Genomic DNA, 22,517 nt, shown 5'->3' with positions numbered 1-22,517 from the left:
TTACAGAATACACTTCTCCTAATCTGAAAGTGATCTTACAACACAGTGGCAGATTTGCATGGCTGAGATTTGTAAAAGTCGTTTTTACAAAGAAGATTCTGGTGAAAAGCATTGCTTATTCAAAAAAATCCTTGCATCAATTTGAATCACAATGATTATTTGTCGCATGATCCTTTTATTAAATAACCTTGTTTTCTTTTTTTTTTAATGATTACACCATGGAGCGACAACTCAGCCTATAAAACATGGCCAAACTTATCGATTTTAGAAATCTTTTTCCCTAGAAGTTTGCTTAGTGTACCAGTACCATTTGCTTATACAAAAACATAATATACCGGTATATAAATATTTAATAAGGCAGACTAATGGGACATGGATGGTGTACTCCGAGTTTCACGCCTTGCAAGCGGTCATCAGACAACTGATAGCATTCTTCAAAGTACATGATTCCTCTACAAGTTACAACCTTGGTATACGCTCAAAATAAGACTTAACTAATACAATACAATAAGACAGCGGTGAAATAACGACTGCAGAATATCCCTCGCTGTTCTTTTTCGATAAGCCTGATATATAGCCCGGGTGTAAACATAACAATCTTGTCACATGCTTTTGTTTTTATTTTAAACTCTGACATTTTTACCTCTGACATTTTTTCCTCGACATTTTTACCTCTGACATTTTAAACTCTGACATTTTTACCTCTGACATTTTTACCTCTGACATTTTTACCTCTGACATTTTTTCCTCTGACATTTTTACCTCTGACATTTTAAACTCTGACATTTTTACCTCTGACATTTTTACCTCTGACATTTTTACCTCTGACATTTTTTCCTCTGACATTTTTTCCTCTGACATTTTTACCTCTGACATTTTTACCTCTGACATTTTTACCTCTGACATTTTTACCTCTGACATTTTTACCTCTGACATTTTTTCCTCTGACATTTTTTCCTCTGACATTTTTACCTCTGACATTTTTACCTCTGACATTTTTACCTCTGACATTTTTACCTCTGACATTTTTACCTCTGACATTTTTTCCACTGACATTTTTACACCGAGCCCATATCTTGGGGGCTTGTGTTTACTTTAAGATTATACTACGAGTCGCAGAGACGGGAAGTTCTTTTTTCTCTCCACCTATGTTCTGGGAGAAGCACACTCCAGTCATTCTGAATGTCGAAGTGATGCAGTAAGGTCCGAATTACATAACATTGCAGCAGAAAGTTTTTAGTCATTTTGTGGAACAAACTACAGGCCCAATTCGGTAAGAATACGATATCTATTTCTATATATGTTATTTAATATATATTAATATGCTAGGATGTATCTTAATATAATCTCAGTCGAGTTTGGTAGAATTTTATAGGAGTTTCGTAAAGATGATGTTAGATGTTGTACCTATAGCTTTTAGGAGTAGACAAAGAGATGAGTGTGTATAATGTATAGTGTAGAAAGCCCAGTTCTTTGTCGTTATCAGCAGAAGTTACAGTACATTTTATTGTTTCAAAGTAGCAAATATTCTGCAACGATGTAGGTGATTACTGATTAATTATATAGTTCATGTCGAATTTAGAGCAAAACTAAGTGTTTAGGAAAGATACAATTTTCTTTGTTAGTTATTTAGCATAGGATTAAGCGACGGACCGCGTCTGAATGCGGCCCTGTTCGCACTCAAAAACGTTTGCTTGTGTATACCGTTTAATAGTTTACTGCATAGTTTCAATGCAGGGTGTGTTCACATAGAGATTTAATCCAGTTTAACTTTAATCTTGTGTCATATAATAGTGTGTAGTAATCAATATCTTTAATTTAGCTATAGAGTTTTTACATGCTTACATGCTGAAACATGTGTTCAATATTTGTTTGTTTGTTTATTATCATTACAGATTGTTATCTGAAGGTTTTACCGAAGATATGAAAGTGAAGTTACGAGTTGCTGAAAAAAACAGAAGTTTGTTTGACTTTAGCAAATTGTTTCCAGTGTTAATTTTCATCGGTGTGCCTTGTGAATGACAACAGTTGGATTTTATTGTTAGACGAAACTACTTCATATAAAATAAAGATTTATGAAGGCAGCCAGAGAAGAAGTCGAACAGCACTCCAAATTATTTGATCTTTCTGCGCCCTACTAAATGTCCAATCACTTTTGTCAAGTTAATATACCAACAAATATATCAGCAAATAGGCAGCCAAAACGTTATCGACAAAAGTATTATCCGATTGAATATAATGAATTGGTTCCTATTTGCCATGCATGCCTTCCCTCAAAACGTGTAGCTCCTGTTCAAACTATTGCTCAACCAAAGAGATACTACAAACCCCAAACTCTATCGGCACAAACACTTGTCAGTCGTTGTGCGCAACAGTGTGTGCAATGTGAGACTACGAAATGTTATGTAGGTCCATGCTAGTCTGCAGGCACAAACCCTGGTCAGTCGTAAAAGTGAGTCTGTACTATAAGACTACCATAGGCCATGTACTGTAGCTGCTCCTAATTAGGTAGCTGGGCTAGGCTTATCTCAAGGCACAATAATTTTGTTGTTAAAGTGTCAAATTAGGGTCTGTGCTTGCAGACTAGGTCCATGCAGAAACTGATAGATCGAGAAGCTTTAGGAAGTGTGGTAACGTCTCGGATTACAGTCTGTCCTTGTTGTTTACTAGCTCCGCATATCATGCCCACGAAAAGACAATGACAATTTATCTACTCGCCTGTAGAACCAAAGATATCCTCCTTGGTAGAACATAAACAGATGACAACTAGAGGCCAGACATCATCAATTTCTTCCACGAGTGACGACGATGGCGACGTCGTGGTTGCAGCAACACTGGGGCTGGGTGGTCACCGGTGCGACCTGCATCGCCTTCTTCTTCAGCTATGGTTTCATTCTCTCTTTCAGTATCCTCTTCGTCACGTTCCAACGAGAGTTCAGAAGCAGCGCAACTGCGACGGGTAAGCATAATGTTGCAATATGAGATTGGTTTAATTATATCGCATATTAAAGAGCGTCAATACTACTGGGCCAGAACGGATTAGACCACACAGCGAGGTCACTGACAAACTCAGCTCTCAACTAACATAAGAAAAAGAGGGTCATGGGGGACCAACAGGCACCGACTGGGGAAGTTTTCAATATAGAGGGAGCAAGTAGCTACAAGTAGGACAGTGGGGCTTTAATAGACAGAGTTTATTTTATTCGCTAAAATCCGGACGCGTCTTAATAAAAAAAGTTTGCGTTTGATCCCGATTGATCGCTACCTCTCATCAAACTCATACTGTCCATTCTAATATAATTTAAAATGTATTTGGCATAGCATAGACATCAAAATCACATCTCTAAGATGAATATTTCATGATGGTTATTTAAATGGTATTGACGGTCATCTTGGGCGCCAATTTGAAAACAAGCACTTTCCAGGGGTCCTATTTTCTTAGATGTTTAGTATGTCATTCCTGATGTCAAACACGTACTACAGTTAACCGTTAAAAAACATTTTGTTGCAATGTTTGGGCTCAAACTGTGATATGGCTAGAGCGTGCATGTCTGCACAGCGCCCTTGTCTGCACATACCCGCATATATCTATAACTGCATAATTCTAATAAATTGAAACACTCAGTGCATCTTTATCATAGCGTCATAATTCGTGCGAATCAACACGAGTAAAATTTATTGAGAATTATATCTAGTTTAAGTTTGTTATTCTCAAGCCTCGAAATTGAATTTCAAACTGCGGGTAAAAATTGAATGCGTAGACGTGGGAATCTCCGCTTTTGTACTAGTCAAAATGACACTATTCTTTTGAAAATAACATTGATCTTGTTTGAATTATTTTCATTTTCTAGTCTAATTCTAGTTGGGTAGACACAGGGCTCCCTATCAGAAGAGGGGAGAGAATCTATATACAAGTGTTTACAGCAAAGCTGAGACCCTAAGTACTGAGTAGGGGTTCCCAATACAAGATGGAGTTCCAAGTTAACTTTATATCCCCAATTCCAAACGAGGAAATGGCTTTGTGATCATTCCTTGAAACAAAAATGGTCTTATATTCCCGATAAGATATAGTGTTCTAAACAATGCCGATCTACTTCAAAGCACCGCTCTATTTCATATGTTTGTTTGCTTTATTGCTTTATCGCTTATCGTGCAGCAGTTTATTCGAGTGCATGTTCTTAAATGTGATCTCAATTCCCGATAAGATATAGTTTTCTAAACCATGACGATCTAATTCAAAGCACCGCTCTACTTCATCTGTTCGTTTGCTTTATTGCTTTACTGCTTTATCGCTTATCATTCAGCAGTTTATTCGAGTGCATGTTCTTAAAGGTAAAGACCAGTATAAGCCAGTTCACGGTTGCAGTCTGAGCATGAGCAGATAAAGGTCATTGCAGAACAAATTGTGAAATACACGGAGACGAAATACTGGAAACGTGCTCATGAAAGTTATGTAATCATTATTCATTTATGCACTCCATGATATACAGGTGGAAGTATTCTTTGAAAAGGGGAAACAAAGGCTATTTATGTAGCACCTCCATCGCTGTAGGAGTGATTATTTCAAAATGTACAAAGTGGGACCTCTTCATGTTTTTAAGATCTGTGGATATTCGGGGTCATTGCAGTAATGTGCTAACCGTGAACTGGTCTATTGGAAACGCCCCAATTTCAAAAAAATGAAATGCAAGCTCTTATTACCAATCATGTGAAAGAATATGTTTTGAATAATACATGATGATAAAAATGTTGACGGGAAACCGCCTACTAAATGATATATTTGGTAAATTAGTGTATCTCTCGCCTGTTGAGAGATACAGATGCACGTGTCGCGCACGTGTGTGTAGTCCCATATACATATTGTACAGTGATTCTAACTTTATGAAGACTTGGCCAAATTTCTTATCATTTTGATGATTCCAGAACCTTGCCGTACATTTATGCTAGATGATCAACCTTTTCTGATCGATTTCACAATGTTTCTTTCACAATGCAATCGCATGACCATAACTGGTCTTTAGCTTTAAATGTGATTGTATTCTAAAGTGTGCTGAAAGATTGGTCATAATTCTATCAAGAACAACGGTATTTTCACAATAAAAAGCGGTCGATGACAGGAAAACTCGCATCGGTGTCTCTTTCTCATCGAACCAAAATATTAAGGGGGTGGGGCTGGAAATTATATTTTAGCTGTTAATATGAAAGAACATTTGTGCGCGCGCGCGTGTGTGTGTGTGTGTGTGTGTGTGTTTGTGACTTAATTTGCTTCTGCAAACAGCATATGCAATGTGTCTCATTTGATACATTCAATTCATTCTCTTACTTTAATACTTTTACGCAAGTCGATTTTGCACTCTCGCAAACAATAGGGACTTTTAGATTGAGTGGACGAGAACACGACGAACGCCTGCTGATCATGCGTGTCAACGTACTCAACTGCCCATATTAGGGACTTTTAGATTCAGTGGACGAGAACACGACGAACGCCTACTGATCATGCGTGTCAACGTCCTTAACTGCCCATGTTGGCTACAATTAGAAATCTTTTAGATTGCACTCAACGATATACATGCATGCAGGAAGTAACACTATAAACATCACGGACAAAGAAAGAAGACAAAATATACAGTTCCTCATTCTACCCTCAACAAAAGAACATCACTTTACTGCTATTATGTAAAAATGTGTAGAACAGGTGAATATGCATGTGACACCTGTTCTACACAGTTTTACATAATAGCAGGGAAGGGATGTTCCTTTGTCTACCTGAGGAACTGTATATTTTATGCGCACGCGGCATACTTGTACCTTGAGCATGTAAAGGCGCTATATAAATATCAATATGTATGGACTAGATTTAGGAAAATCAAGGTTGACGCATTCTCGATCGCCGACTGAGCGACGTAACGCATACGCAGTGCCTTAAAACGACGTCACACGTTGCAGTCAAAGCTGTTGACGTGCAAATCTTAAGTCCCTAATGACTACAATTATAAATCTTTTGGATTGCACTCGGCGATATACATGCATGCAGGAAGTAACACTATGAACATGACGGACAAAGAAAGAGGACAAAATATACAATTCCTCATTCTACCCTCAACAATAGGCCATTTTCGTAATGTAACCATATGTACTGCATACAGGCGCGGATCCAGGATTTCTTAGGGGGGGGGGGCCCAAATTTGAAATTATGCGAGCCAAATATTGGTACGTAATGGTGACCAACAGTGACGTGATGCGGGGTCGGTGCAGGGAGGGGCGAATTTCCCCCTCCCTCCTCCGCGAAACGCGGAAGCTTTGACGTTTCATTTAATTATTAGAAAAAGAAGACGGTTCGTTGTACCGTTCTCGAAAATAAATCTCGTCTGAATTTAGTTTTTGCCCTCTCGCGCGAAGCGCGGAAAATTTTAGGATTTATTAAATTATTAGAGAAAGAAAACGATTCGTTGTAGAGTTCTCAACTCTAAATTCTCGTCTGAATTCATGTTCCCCCCCTATCGCGCGAAGCGCGGAAGCTTTTAAGTTTCCTTAAATCATTAGAGAAACAAAACGATTCGTTGTACCGTTTTCGAAAATAATCCTCGTCTGAATTTAGATTCTTCCCCCCCCCCCTCCCGCGCGAAGCGCGGAAGCTTTTACGTTTCATTAAATCATTAGAGAAACAAAACGATTCGTTGTACAGTTCTCGAAAATAATTCTCGTCTGAATTTAGTTTTTCCCCTCTCGCGCGACGCGCGGAAAATTTTAGGATTTATTAAATTATTAGAGAAAGAAAACGATTCGTTGTACAGTTTTCGAAAATAATTCTCGTCTGAATTTAGTTTTTCCCCTCTCGCGCGACGCGCGGAAAATTTTAGGATTTATTAAATTATTAGAGAAAGAAGACGATTCGTTGTAGAGTTCTCGACTCTAAATTCTCGTCTGAATTCAGGTTCCCCCCCTTTTAAGTTTCCTTAAATCATTAGAGAAAAAAAAACGATTCGTTGTACCGTTTTCGAAAATAATCCTCGTCTGAATTTAGATTCTCCCCCCCCCCCCTCCCGCGCGAAGCGCGGAAGCTTTTACGATTCATTAAATCATTAGAGAAAGAAGACGATTCGTTGTACCGTTCTCGACTCTTAATCCTTGTCTAGATTCAGTTCCCCCCTCCCTCTCCCCCTCCTGCGCGAAGCGCGGAAGCTTTGACGTTTCATTAAAATATATGAAAGAAGGCAATTCGTTGTACCGTTCTCGAATCTTAATCCTCGTCTGAATTCAGTTCCCTCCCCCCCCCCCCCCCCCCCCCCCCTCCGCGCGAAGCGCGGAAGCTTTTACGTTTCATTAAATTATTAGAGAAAGAAGACGATTCGCTGTACAGTTCTCGACTCTTAATCCTCGTCTGAATTCAGGTCCCCCCCCCCCCCCCTCTTGCGCGAAGCGCGGAAGCTTTTAAGTTTCATAAGATTATGAGAGAAAGAAGACGATTGGCTGAACAGTTCTCGACTCTTAATCCTCGTCTGAATTTCGATTCTCCCCCTCCCGCGCGAAGCGCGGAAGCTTTTATGTTTCATTAAATCATTAGAGAAACAAGACGATTCGTTGTACAGTTCTCGACTCTTAATCCTCGTCTGAATTTAGTTTACCCCCTCCCCCTCCTGCGCGATTCGCGGAAGCTTTGACGTTTCATTAAACTATTGAAGAAAGAAGGCGATTCGTTGAACCGTTCTCGACTCTTAATCCTCGTCTGAATTCAGGTCCCCTCCCCCCCCCCCCTCCCGCGCGAAGCGCTCAAGCTTTAAAGTTTCATAAGATTATGAGAGAAAAAAGACGATTTGCTGTTCAGTTCCCGACTCTTAATCCTCGTCTGAATTCAGGTTCCCCCCTCCCGCGCGAAGCGCGGAAGCTTTTAATTTTCATTAAATCATTAGAGAAAGAAGACGATTCGTTGTACCGCTCTCGAAAATAATCCTCGTCGGAATTAAGTTCCCCCCCCTCCATCCCGCGCGAAGCGCGGAAGCTTTTACGTTTTATTAAATCATAAAAGATTGGTATAACCGTTCTAGTTCCCCTCCCGCGCAAAGCGCGGAAGCTTCACGTTTCATAAGATTATGAGAGAAAAAAGACGATTCGCTGTACCGTTCTCGATTGTTAATCCTTGTCTGGGGCGGCGGCGAAGCCGGCCCCGGAAGCTCAGAGGTTTTAGGCGTTTAATTAAGGTCATATGAGCATATTTTTTTTTGTATACCTTATTATTTCGTGACACTGGCAGGTAACTATTTGGCGTTGGGTCCAGGGGGCGGAGCCCCCCAAAATCAGGGGCTTTAGGAATTAAATTACCGTCAGATGAGCATCTAAGGGCCCGCCGTAGGGCCCTTGGTGGGATCCAGGGGGCAGAGCCCACGGAAGCTTAGGGGTTTTAGGCATTTAATCACGGTCAGATGAGCATATTTTGATGCCTCATTATTTGTTAACACTGGCAGTTAACTATTCTTTCTTTCTTGCTCTCATTCTATTTTATTTCTCTTTAATATACTTTTTCAAACAAAGTGTGGGGGGGGGAGAGCTCGAGGCTCCCGATCCCCACCGTACCTCGGGCCCTGACATGTAGGAATATCAAGAATCATATTTCTTGCCTGGCTGCAAATTTAGGAATTTGTCATTTTCCAACAAACACATACAAACGTATAATTTACTAAAAAGTGAGGAAAAATCTCGGAAATGATGTAATTTCAGCATTATTTGTAATCCACCGTTGTGGAATTAGAAATAAACCACATTTGAATTTGATTTCCACTAACCCCCCCCCCCCCCCCTCCCTATCAGTACGCCAGTATCTCCTCTTTTCCTTTCCCTTTCCTTCCTTTTCTCTTATTTGTTTTATGGGGGGGGGGGGGGTCAACAGCCTGGGAGGCAAAGCCCTTTCGACCCCCCGATCTCCTTCTTCCCCCTTTTCTTTTCTTCTTCCTCTTCTTTCTTTCCCTTTCTCTCCTCTTTCCTTTCGCTTCTTTTCCTTTTTTCTCTTTTTTTTTTTTTTTTTTTTTGCGGGGGGGGGGGGCCAAGGCCCGCTCGGCCCCCCCCCCCCTGGATCCGCGCCTGACTGCATAAGTGTTTGTGAAGTGCCTTGATTCAAATTATTTCGTTCACCTGTTAGGAATAATAGTATTTTAATAGTCAGAATTAAACTGCATAATATTAAGTGTTGCTAGGTAGGTCAAACTATAATGTTTGTCCAACCTGGCAAACCTTATGTATGCAGTTCGGATTCTGTCTATTGAAATACTATTATTCTTATCAGGTGAATGAAATAATTTGTATTGGGTCAATTCACAAAGACTTAAATTTGGTCACATTACGAAAATGGCCTATTGCTGTGGTAGGACATCCCTTCACTCCTATTATGTAAAAATGTGTAGAACAGGTGAATATGCATGTGACACCTGTTTTACACATTTTTTACATAAAAACAGGGAATGGATGGTCCTTTGTCTACCTAAGGAACTGTATATTTTATGCGCACGCGGCATATACTAGTACCGTACTAGATTTAGGAAAATCAAGGTTGACGCATTCTCGATCGCCGACTGAGACGACGTGACGCATGCGCAGTGCCTTAAAATGACGTCACACGTTGCAGTCAAAGCTGTCGACTTGCAAATCTAAAAGTCCCTATTGCCTCCTGTTCCAAGCGTGAACACATACCACACAAAAGTGATACCAAACGATTCGGGATATAACACTTTTTAAAAACATGTATAATAACCTTTCGTTCATACCTGACTTTTAAAATAAAGGACAGTTTTCTGAGTGTAAACTTTTTTCTGCACTCATGCAAAGTTGATCTCTTTCCGGGAATCACGAGGTGCGAATCTTGATTCATTTAAATTAGATCACAGAATTGTACAAATGTAGGAACTAGTCATACTCTTTATGAAGCTGTCGATAAACTGTTGGGAAACGTGTGTAATGCGTAATTGCGTATTGTAGATATTAGATAAACATATGCCAAGTATTAAGACTAAAGGGGTGAAGCAAAAACACTCACCAGAAATTCTTGAGGTGTAAAAGATATTGGCTCAACGATCACTCGTTACGTATTTTATCTTGTCTTGTTCCAGAATTCAAGCAACAAATGCACTCATGCGTGTCGATCTGTAACTGATACCTATTCATCAGGGGGGATGATCTATTCATTCATCTCCCCTGATGAATAGGTATTACGTAAGGATCGACACCCATGAATGCACTCATGCAAAGTTGATCTCTTTCCGGGAATCACGTTGTGCTAAATTTGATTCATTTAAATTAGATCACAGAATTGTACAAATGTAGGAACTAGTCATACTCTTTATGAAGCTGTCGATAGACTAAAAGGGTGAAGCAAAAACACTCACCATGGCTTAATGATTTTATTTTTGAATGGATAAAACAACCTGATAAATGACGAAGAATGTAACTAAGAATGAAGAAGATTGGAAAAGTTATTGAAAGATGAGGAATAAAGTTACATATGAAATTTTTAAAAAGGTTGATAGTGCATTGGTAAAATACTAAACTACAATTACTATTGTATGTGAATTAATATGTTTTGTTTTGCTTTTGAACCCCATGGAAGAACAGGACCATTTTGAAAATGTAACTGAAATGGGCTATCCAGTATCCAACCGTTTGTACATACTTGACACATTTACTTACTTTCTTATCATTTGAGATGTGCTTTATATGTATGTTTTTAAAACTTGTAAGTATATATGGATTTCGAAAATAAGCACAAACATAAAACTGTCCAATTTCTGTCCAATTCCCCCCCCCCCCCAAAGACTCTACTTGTATTTGTCTTTAAATCCCCACTGTACTACTTGTAGCTAATTGCTCCCTCTATATAGAAAACAATGCCTAATCGGTGACCAGTGGTCCCCCATGATCCTCTTTTTCTTATGTTAATTGAAAGCTGAGTTGATGAGATATAGACACCTGTCAGCGACCTCCCTTGGTGGTCTAATCCCTCCTAGCCAAACTAGTACAGACGGCCTTTAAGATTAGGAACCTCTGTCGTACAATAATGTCGTGGGTGGGGGTTGGACCTCGCTAAGGACCGGTAGTATCAATGATGAGACAGGACAGCAGATATAAGGGCATTGAAGTTTATTCTGTGTCGTAAACAAAAAACCCTGTAAAGATACAGAAAAAGCCAGTGACAAATCACTTGTACCACATTACAGATTCAAATAGTTCAATGTCATCTCTCACATACATATTCAATATGCATGTATTAACCAAAACGGACTTCTAGTCCTCGAAGAATCATATATTGTTACTAACAATATATGTATGTCTCGTACTTTAGTTCGAGATTCCTCATATTCAAATAATGTTTATCTAAATATTCAAAGCATCTTAATCATCAAAACATCTTAATCATCAAAGCATCTCAGTCATCAAGCAGATATAAGACAATACAATTACACTTAACTCCATAAAGTGCATTATCTTATCAAACCCTCTGATAAAGAATCAATTCACTCCCTCGATAAATCATCCTTTATAATATTATTTGAAAGCATTTACAAAATATGGTAAAGCATTAATCAGAAAGCTCAATAATATTACTATACTATACTGCATTATAAACATCAAAAGTATCACTGTTTGATTAAACATATCAAACCAATATCAAAAGTTGCCTACCTAAGGTCAAACAAATGTCAAGCAACAAGCTGCAACAACCAGACTGCAAACTCCACAGTCACTCACTACCCGTCACTGCTACGAGCAGAAATGCACTCATCACCTACATGAAGGCCTGGACCAGCTGTAGTCCATATCTCCCAGCTGTAAATGAAAAGTCAATACACCCGTAACCATAGAAACCTACATTGAAAATACACTAAGTATTAAATATATACAATGTAACATGTTATCTACGGAAAAACTTTATCAAGATTCAATATCTAAAAAAAAAAAATCTCATACCATAAGTCGGTATCTACGAAGCATGGGCGCCGCCATCTTTGTATACAAAATGCTGCCCTCTAAGTTCATAACTACAAAAACTAACTGAGTTGATAATTCTCTTCAACTACTAAAAACAAGCAAGTTTCTGCACTTGTTATTATTAAACATTAAATAATTAACAAAGCAAATACAACAGTGATTCCACTGTCTATTCTCAATCTCAACAAATATCATTTGCAATTTCACTGATAGCTTTGAACTTGTTACATCGAAAGACGTTTCAAAAACGTTTACATACAACATAAGAATTGTGGCAAAACTCATCCATGCACTCCAATTAACCGAATGCAAAATACTATACAAACTCTGTTCCGAATCCTAAGTAACTTCAAATAAGATTAAATTGCATTTACAAGTACAATTGCATTTACAAGTATAAATTCACTAGGATCTCGAAAACCAAAGTCTTGCCCGACCTAGAACACGTCCGTACACGTGGATGCTCAATTGGTGTCTGAGCAAACTACACCCAAGATAGAGCTACTCGCCCATGCCGCGTACGTACGTACGTTAACATACGGACTAATTCATGCATACAATAAAAAAAAAGGAATGTCACTGCCACTTGGCCTAATGTCATTACGCAATCTAGCGTACAACTGAAATAAACACCTGACTCAGCTATGCATGTCACATTATACTATGGAAAAGGAATTTTCCAAGTGAAAAAACATCAGATCTAACCTCGATCCTTAACACTTAATTGGAAGCAGAATATAAATTTGCCTTAAACTTGAACATCATAAAATAAAGACTTTCACAAATTTCCAACTTCCGACATTACCATAGGACAAGGAGGAAAGGGGGTTGTACAATTAATTAATAATGATTTCCTTTTCCTTGTCACAGCCTGGGTCGGATCTCTTCCATTCGGCCTTTCCGCCATCGTCGCACCGGTGGTCAACCTCCTCATCGAACGAATCGGCTACCGGGCGGTGGTCATCATCGGGATATTAATGATCTCGCTCGGGCTAATCTTGACTTCCTTCATGCAAAGCCTTGCTCCGATGTTCTTCACCTACAGTATCCTCTTTGGTTTCGGAACGGGATGCATACTGATGGGGTCTTTGAACCTTATCCTCAAGTACTTCCCACATAAGAACGCAACTGGCGGAGTCGTGCTGCCCATGGCATCTTCTAATCTAGGTGAGAAATTAGGGACTTTTAGATTTGCGCGGACTGATACGTGTGACGTCCATTCAAGGCAGTGCATTAAAAGGACGTCGATCGTAGCAATCCACGTTGTCGTTCGGCAAAAAGTCGCTATTGTCCGTGTGCCGAGAAGAGGTGCTTGAGACTATCGAATGTAACAAACCCGACAGAAAGCATATCATGAGTACAGCCCTAAATGTAACCCCTACCCCGATCCCTAGGTAAAAAGGATGTAGATCGACCCATATGACGAAGGGTCGGTAACAAGTGATTACTGTTTCACATTCATTGACTTTTTCTATTAATTTTCTTTAAAACTTGCAAATATAACTTTATTTTATTGTATTATATTTTGAATAATGCCAGGTTTCAGTTATTTAACTTGTTAAATTCAGTTTTAATCAGTTAGTTGTTTAGTAATAGTTTAATGGTAGCTTAGCCTAGTAGTAGCTTAACTTTTTTCTTCATCTTCGACCACTTTGAAGAAAAAAAATATCGTTAGATGATGAGGTGTGGCAATCTCTCAAGAATTAAGCTTATAGTGTCATACCTCTGTACGCACTGTATTATTTACAATTGCAAATGTATATAGTGATCGTAATCTAGTTTTTATTACCATGATGGTCATTATCATACTATGTAAACTTTCGAACCGTGCAGAAATAAATACTGTAGTCACGTAAGACAAATTGAAAAATAAAGTAAAAGCGTGTTAACGATCCTACAAGCCATTGCTAACTGATATGACGTGGGGCCACTGGAACATAGGATCAGTGGGGCGCAGGACAAATTTGATGTCGGACTGATGGAATGTTGGAACAAGTGGAGGGGACTACAGAGACGCCCTGAGCAGTATAAGAACTTCATTTTACCTGACTGTCCTCTTTTTCCAGTGAACCGAAATGTTGTCTTTAGCACCTCTTACCCATGGTCCTACCACTCATTGCCCTTATCGGACGTACGAAGGAGATCCTCTTGAGGCTCCCCAAGAAATATAAAAATATAATTGATTTCATTGTTTCTTTTTCCTGTTTCTCCAGGAATGTTGTCCATTGGACAATTCACGTTCTATTTTGAGAATAAATTCGGCTGGAGGAACACCTTGAGGGTCAGTGCCGGTATGATTATCGGAATCGCTCTTCCGGCGGTCGCTTGGGCCCATCGCGAGCCTACAAGATCAGCAACACCGGGGGAAAATAATGATATCGACGATGACAGTGATATGAAGCTCAAAGTTGGCGATATAGGGGACAACAGAACCGTCCAAGTTTCCATCGGTGGAATCAAAGACGACTCTGCTGTTATGGAAAAAGTAAAATCTGAGACTGAAGAATGTGATGAATCCAAATACGCTGATTATGCCGTTTCTACCCCGAACAGTAGAACATACACAGACAAATTTGAATCAGAAAAAGTCGAAGACGACGCGGATAACGGTGAACAAAGAGGCAAGATTTTACCATGCAACGACAACTATCAAAGACTTACTGAAACAATGACTAGTCAATTTAATAGAAACATTAGGCATAGTATAGACAAAGGGAAGATATCGACCACGACGACCAGTAACTTGAAAGCCCACTTTATTGACGAGAGCATTGATGAGCACGCTACTTCGAGTATGGCAAGGCGTATGTTGATTGCCTTGACTTTCCCCGACGTATGGTGCTTGGCCCTAGCGGTCTTCGGCTACGGTTTAACAAATTCCTTCTTCATCATACAAATGGTGAGGAATACCTTTATGCGTTAGTATGCTATTACCCTTAACAGTTCACATAAATCCGAATCATTTGCGATTCATTTAGAAATCTAAGTTAACGTGATATAGCATGGACCGATTACGTAGTAGTTCAATGGATGGAGGTACAAATTAGGTAGTAAGAATCGTCATATGACCGAGCCCTTAATTCTCAATGAGGTACAATAAGTATTTTGATTACACCATCATTATTTGTTGTAGTGAAGAAGTTCTTATCTCTCGTAAAATTGCGAAAGTGTGCACCATCATTATTCCCGCTGCACAGTGCATACGAGGAGCCTGTGGCCCGATTTCACAAAGCAAGGTTTGAGCTCAAACCTCCTTTTGTTTCGCCAAACCTCCTTTTGTTCTTTACAAACCAGGTTTGTAAAAAACGCGTAAAACGCGTCATATGTCGACGTACGAAAACCAAGGTTTGTCGACAAACCTCCTTTGTGAATTCGGGCCTGTGAGTTTCAGTCAAATTATATTATACTAGTCAATCTAGTCAAAACATGTGGTACTTTTAGCAGAATGGAAATGAGTGTAAAAAAGAAGTGTTTATCACGTCATTCTCCATAGAACATTTCTGGCTAATACATCACGCACTGTTCAGTAAACCAAACGTTTTTATATGCGACACTTCGCCGAGTCTGCACCTGTCAATGACGCCACGCAATATGGACTTTTAGATTTGCACAACGACAACGTGGATTGCTACTATCGACGTCCTTTTAATGCACTGCCTTGAATGGACGTCACACGTATCAGTCCACGCAAATCTAAAAGTCCCTAATCTCACTGAACTGAACTGAACCGAATGGCTGAATTGAAATAAATATTTTGGCATTCCCTTTGTACGTTACTCGCCCATGACGAATCAAAGAATGCGTCAGGCGTTGACGCAGACTCATGTAATAAATGTTAACTCGCGTCAGTCAGGTGCTAAGGTCATTAATGTGACATAAATTACTCTGAATGGAACGAGCCACTTTCGGTGATAAATTGCCGTTGTATTTACATCATCACCTTTGGACCTAAACAGTTTTGTTATTTATTTCATTTCATGTCCGACCATGTCTTCAGATCTGCAACATGACGCTCTTCTTATGTGCATGTTATAACCTTGTGAATCTTAACGCCACCCCTTTCAATAATTTTTATTCAATCTTCTTTTATATGAATAATTTCTCGTTCCCTCTTCTTCCAGGTGAGTTACATGATGTCTTTGGGCTTTACAGAGGAGAATGGTGCACAGGCCGTAGTCGCCCTCGGGGTATCCATGATAGTCGGTAAAGTCACATTGGCCCTTATATCGGACTATATCCCGTTCCATCAACTCTACCTCTCCACCTTGGCCAGTGGTCTCGGCATCACCGTCATGATCTGTCTCCTGCAGGCTCCAAGCCTCTTCGTTATCATGTGCATGATCGCCGGTAAGTATGGGGCCATTCCCCGGATAATAATTGTCCCAGCCCAGAACAATTACCACCACCAAGAACAATTACCCCTAGCATGATTAACCCTCGGACAATAATTACTCTCTGAAATAAGCTCCAGCCCCCCCCCCCCCCCCTCCGGGACAATTATTCCCAAGTCAAACGCTGCAATTAGGGGTCATGGCTGGGATGGATTTTCAGGAGGGAGCAGCGAGAACAATCATATCAAAACGTTGGAGCTTAATGGACCCTATTGGAATTGAAGAAATGAATCAGCCATGCTTTGTCCACACGATTATCCCTATCTCTGTGCAGCCGGTATCGTTCCACCACTGTACATTGTATCAAGTGCGTGGACCGTGACATACACTGTAGGCGACACATTTCTCAAACTAGACCATCTCACCAAAAACTTTCGCTCGGTAAAGATGTGATGGTCTTACATCTTGGAGACGCGGGGGGGGGGGCAACATTGACCAATCAAAACGCGTTTTATGGTTGGAAAGATAAAATTACATAGAAAAAAGAATTTCTTAACCTAAAAATTAGAAGAAGGCGGTATGCAAAATTGTGACATGGTAATGCAGCTCTGTTTGTTGCCCGACCCGTTGATTTTACACAGAAAAGGAGCTGAAAATAATAGTAAAAAAACGCAATAGTAAATCATAATTAAATAGTAATTTGTTTGCGTTACTAGATCGGTAGTGCCGTTAAAGTGATTCAAACCACGTACCTGTACCATGTGATCCGCAGTCATTTGACATTATCTACCAGACAGCGACACATCTACTGAGCACGACACCGATGAATCGCTATCTAATTAGACAACTGTTTCGTTTCATTCTTCTAGTACTTGGTTCGACCGTTTTCAGCATATCAGATGCTCTTCCTTACTTTAGTCCGAATCTCGTTTTTGGAGTAGCGAAAGGGCGGGAAACTTCAGCTGTCTTGGTCTTCATGCATGGACTAGGCATGATAATAGCTTCAGTCCTCGGTAAGTATTTTTTCCTGTAATCTCGTAATAGGTGTTCTTGTGTTATGCTTGGGTGCTGAGTACGGACCTCCAGCTAGCTCGGGAAAGCTTGTCGTAAACTCGTGGTAGGACTCGGAATGGCTCAGTATTGCTCCAAGGAACTCGGGCTGACTCGAGCATTTACAGCGTCCCTGCGAGTTGCCGCGAGTTGTGCCGAGCTTTCCTGACATTTTTCACAAGTACTCTTTGTGAAGTATGCAGAGCTGCTTCAGGGATTGGCTTGTCACGTGAATTGTGCTTAACTTTGGGAAAGTGTCTCAAATAAGTAGTTACGGCAGACAACCTTCACCCCACCCCTCAAAAAATTTAATTAGTGAGATTAATAATAAATAATCAAACATTGAGAATGAAAAGGAAGGTGAGGAGAATATCTGAAGAAAACTGGTTTCAGAAAGATGCAACAGATTTCGAACGTCTTGCCCTACATAACAACAACAACAGCAGATATTTATTTCTTTTCAAATCAAACATTATGGTCGAATCTCGACCAAGAAAGGAATCATTACAGACAATGAAGTTCGAATTGTTATTATCATTAGTATTTATAAAAAACGATATTGCAGACTTTACCATCTTCCTTCTTTTCCTGTAGGTGAAAGCTTGGATCAAACAGGATCGTACAATGTAGCGCTATACATGTGCATTGGGACATACGCCATCTGCGGCCTTTTGTGCATCATGGTACCTGTTTACCAACAATGCATGGTTACAGATCGTTATGTCATGAAATCATGGAAAGGATTCAACAGGAAGAAAAGAAGAGAAACTACATCGAATCCTGAGATCCTGGAGGATCTGTGATATAAGGATTAAAGTAGACATTGATTCAAAAGAAACTTGTATGTCACATGACAGCTCATGATATTTATTATCCATAAAATGAGTGAAATTAGGCCAGGCAGTAACTTGGATGTACAATATTTATCGTTTGAATCCAGTGAAGTTGATGAAATTCACCCATGCCTGCTAATTCACTTTAACAGGCGAGTCGGGCATAGTATATAGATGGAAAATACATCACGATCAGTGTTGCTGCAGCCATATAGTTAGCCTTTAGACAAGGCATCGTGTCTGACAATGATATCTGACACCGAGCGACTAAAAAGAGACTAATCACGAAAACCCGAGTGAACGCCAGAGTGGCGCACTTGATCGCGCGTTCCTCCCGGCTCTCTAGAGGATATCTATTTGTCGCCGGGTGTAAAAAAAGGCTACCATATAGTAGGCCTACACACCTTATTCCATGCCCATGGGGGCCTTGTTTTCTTCGTCTCTTAGTTTCGTGGTCTTCCGCCATGATGGAGAATATACAAATCAATTTAGGTGAATTTTAATTACTATTATTAATCTGTACATGAACAGCTGATCGAACGAACAAGGAAAACCCTTTGCGTGCATTTATACGCTCATTGATTTAATATGGCGACCACAGATGCAGCGACCATATCATAGAGTGTCCTTACAAAATGAAAGATTTAGGTACAAACGGAAAGAAAAACCGAACGCACAGAAGAACCAAATTGTTTACCCATTCTAATCGACCCAACTATACTATTATGCTCAACTATTGTAGTTTAACTATTTGAAATGAAGTTCGCCAAGTTATGCCAACTTACCACATTGCGGAAGGATTTTTTCCCAGAAAGCGCAACTGGATATCCGTTGTTCCTTTTGTATGGACTCATATCATTAGATGACACCATACTAGCAACTTCTATCGTTCTCTTCCGTTCACGCTTCGATCGCAGTTGGAAACCGGTGGAGAAAATGATATTTTTAGGAGTAATTTCCGTCTCTAAACAAATCTAAAATAGGTAATGTTTACAACGGAAAATGTTGTGAAATATTTTTCCAGAATCCTTCACTGACCAAGATATGAAACAAACCCTGAGAACTATGAAATGTTTGATTTGATGTGATTATGTTGCTCAGTTTAATTTAAGCACGAATGTTAACCGGCAATATTACTTGCATATTGTGTTAATCTTCATTGATATCTTTCATATGTATAATTTCTTTCATCAGTTTCATGTAATATGCAACATTAAACTTTCTTTCTTGTTTAGTTTATCTGTATTTAATACAGAGAACATACCGTGTAAAATAATCAAAGCATGCAACAAACTTATTCGGCAAAAGTCATATAGACTCCATGGAGTTGGGCACGAGCTTTTGTTTGTTTTCGGGACCAATCACCAATCGCCTACGTCATACTATTTTTATGGCGTTTTATTGGTGTCTTTTTGGCGAGGAAATGAACGATGAAAAATTCATGTTTTTGGGGTTGCTAAGAGTGATTAAGTATTCTAACAATCTGAAATATTTTGTTTTGAATTCATGAGGTCATAAGCTTTCCATTGATTTATATTTAAATTTTGGTTGAAGAAAAACAAAACATGTTAGAACTTGAAAAGTGGTCTTTTTGTTCACCGTAAATTATGCATAAGAATACGTCCGCTTATTTATATCTGAAGTGTAAGAAATATGCATACATGTCATGGCAATGATTATATTTATATGCTTGTAGCGGCTCTTACATTCGCCCTACTTGTACCGTACATTCATGTCTCCAGTATTCTACCGTGCCTATCACCTCTTGCATGGCACGTCAACTTTCTCTGCCGTCTCCAGCAGGCTGGCAGTCTTCCAGTGAAACAGTTTAAATCAAGACCCGACATGGCCCCTTGGTTCTCCGCTGGGAGCTGCCAGTATCTGCCAGCTTGGCTACACTTTGCAAGTGTACGTCAGCCTCATCAGTACCTAATAAACTTAACGAAAAGGGAATACTTTCTTTCATGTATTTTATTATCAGTGCAACCTTGCTTCCTCGTAGCTAAAATAAAAAAATAAGAGTTATGTTGTGTGACGAGTGAACACGCTTTCAAATATCCATTCACAATACCTCACACTCATATTTCTACATGCTTATATATATATATATATATATATATATATATATATATATATATACTTAAATGGTAGTACTAGTTATGATAACATACAAATATTGTAAGGGTCTCAGAGGTTTTTATCGTTTGTTTATATAAATTAATTTTAGATGACCAGTTCATTAACAATACAAATCTAACACTTACTTCACCTGCACACACCCACTTGCACACACCCACTTGCACACACTTGCACAATTTGTCTTAATTTCTTTCCTCTTTTTATTCAGATACTTTCTGAACAATTTTTTTATACGTGACACTCTATTCCCATTACATACTCTTATAACAGCGCCATGTACCCCCCCCCCCCCCCCTTTCCCGGCCGCTATCGACTCAAGCATTCTTGCTTATGATAGTTGGCCTCTGCATCTATCTTGATTATTTTTTACTTACCTCGATACTTTCAAGCTTTCAATTATGCATTTTCTATTTGTGTGTATTTAAGTTGTCACTCTTTATGTTAATCAATTATATTATTTACTATTATTGTTATGTGAATGTTTTATATTTGATTTATCAATAAATGCAGAAACATATGCTTAAAAAAAAATAGGTAATTGTGTTTGGGTACACTAGTTTTTATTCAACTTTTTCCATCGTACACTAGTCCTTTTAGTGTTGCGTATCAGTTTCATCACCGAATAAAATGAATAAATCTCCTGAAGTAGAAAGGAGAATTACGAAATAATGCAGTGCTCCTTATTTTAATGACTCAAAATATTATTATAATGAAATTTGTGTTAATAGCCCAGTACTGTGAGTCAATGCTAATTGTTTCTTCTCCATAAGAAATAGCATTTTTGTCGTATCAATGCAGCATGGATCATCAATAAATCAGGCTTGTCGAATGCAGATAGATATCACATTAAGCCCTGTTGAGAGATTATTCTTTAAGATTACCATTATTAATTTCAAAAACATCCCTTGGTATCGGCATACAGTACTGTGTATGCATTGATTTGATCATTTGCACAATGATTACAGTCAGTAGCCTAGAATATGATGATAAACATGGCACATTTTGCAATAGTGTCTTAGGCTCAAAGTTAACATTTTGATGCCTCTGATTGCCTCCTGCTCTAATTTTAAAGAGGCTCAATGATACGTGATTCAAACCAATGCTTAAACATATTGTTTGTATATAATGCAGTCCAATAATCATGGTCAGCACATTTTCACAATGTATTATATCTATGTAGCCAACAATATTACCATAAACGTGAAATCAAGATAACGGCATTATTTTTCAAAAATATGACAATTTTCCTAGAAATTTGATATATAAATTCAGTTATAGCACCAATAAAAATGGTTTCGTGTCCTACCAGCCTTAAAGGTAAAGACTAATTGTGGAAACGCCCCCCTCTCAAAAAATGAAATGGAAGCTCTTATTACCAATCATGTTAAAGATTATGTTTTGACAACTGCGAGATGACAAAAATTTTGCTAGGAAACCGCCTACTAATTGATATATTTAGTAAATTATCATATCTATCCGGACTGGATAGATATCGCGTAGTCCCATATACATCTTTCCGTGTACAGTGCTTGTAACTTTACCAAGACTGGGCCAAATTTCTTATAATTTTGATGATTCCAGAACCTTGCAGTACACACCAATACTTATATGCTAGATGATCAACCTTTTCTGATCGATTCCACAACGTTTCTTTCACAATGCAAACGCGTTACCAGTACTGATTTATACCTATTTATCAGGCCACCTTTCGTCCACTCCTGTTTCTTGGAATTTTGATTATTCACACAATTTCTTGTTTTTTGCTGCTTCGAAATCACTGAAGCGAAGATAGTAAACGGAGTCCCTATTCGGTGAAGGATCATTCTTTTCATCAAAGCCAAAAGTGCCTTTTAAACTCAATAATGTGGGCATCATCCCCATCGAATCTTATGTCCAGTATTAGTGGCGTGTTTTGGTACCAAGAATCCATGTACCAAGAATCCCTATTTTCAACAATTCTGTAAAACGATGATTTTCTAATTGAGTGTATGTAATGTGTGGATGGTTTGGGTGCATGCGTGGAGCCAGGTCATAATCTTTTCTCCTTTTCTGTCCTCTCTAACTACACCTGAAGCATTGTTTTGGGTGTGCACCTAATCATTCTACCACTTTCTTTTCTTCTTATTTATTTCCTTGTCTATCTCCTTATCTCTATCTCCTTAATTCCTCTATCTCTATTGTATACATACAG

General features: G+C 39.0%; 1 protein-coding gene and 1 long non-coding RNA gene across 4 annotated transcripts; one reads left to right on the top strand and one right to left on the bottom strand.

Moving 5' to 3' along the window:
• Positions 1 to 1,126: 1,126 nt before the first annotated feature.
• Positions 1,127 to 20,595, top strand: LOC590650. Of its 3 annotated transcripts, none has more exons than XM_030996823.1 (7): positions 1,127 to 1,273; positions 2,725 to 2,959; positions 12,844 to 13,140; positions 14,187 to 14,872; positions 16,095 to 16,320; positions 17,174 to 17,317; positions 17,949 to 20,595. In XM_030996823.1, exons 2-7 carry the CDS (start codon positions 2,809 to 2,811, stop codon positions 18,155 to 18,157), a joined length of 1,713 nt encoding a protein of 570 aa, XP_030852683.1. In that variant the 5' UTR covers positions 1,127 to 1,273; positions 2,725 to 2,808; the 3' UTR covers positions 18,158 to 20,595. The 3 variants fall into 3 exon arrangements, with proteins under 3 accessions (XP_030852683.1, XP_011662759.1, XP_795340.3); XM_011664457.2 differs by having other exon boundaries at positions 1,896 to 2,959; XM_790247.5 differs by lacking the exon at positions 1,127 to 1,273 and having other exon boundaries at positions 1,684 to 2,959.
• Positions 11,110 to 12,094, bottom strand: LOC115928834. The gene is made up of 2 exons (XR_004066243.1): positions 11,668 to 12,094; positions 11,110 to 11,150 (listed from the first exon to the last, which is right to left on the bottom strand). It is a non-coding gene; the product is annotated as an uncharacterized LOC115928834 (long non-coding RNA).
• Positions 20,596 to 22,517: the final 1,922 nt, after the last annotated feature.

Source organism: Strongylocentrotus purpuratus, unplaced genomic scaffold, assembly GCF_000002235.5.
Source record: "Strongylocentrotus purpuratus isolate Spur 01 unplaced genomic scaffold, Spur_5.0 spur5_scaffold_3, whole genome shotgun sequence".
NCBI classification, from domain to species: Eukaryota; Metazoa; Echinodermata; class Echinoidea; order Camarodonta; family Strongylocentrotidae; genus Strongylocentrotus; species Strongylocentrotus purpuratus.
The sequence above is the reverse complement of the archived record's forward strand: the minus strand, read 5'-3'. Positions and strand labels throughout refer to the sequence as shown.

Excerpts from the sequence above, each read along its gene's own strand:
- LOC590650 (XM_030996823.1), top strand. The coding sequence starts at position 2,809 with ATGGCGACGTCGTGGTTGCAGCAACACTGGGGCTGGGTGGTCACCGGT. Across the intron at positions 14,873-16,094 it reads CCTTCTTCATCATACAAATG|GTGAGTTACATGATGTCTTT; the intron begins GTGAGGAATACC and ends CTCTTCTTCCAG. Across the intron at positions 16,321-17,173 it reads TATCATGTGCATGATCGCCG|TACTTGGTTCGACCGTTTTC; the intron begins GTAAGTATGGGG and ends TCATTCTTCTAG.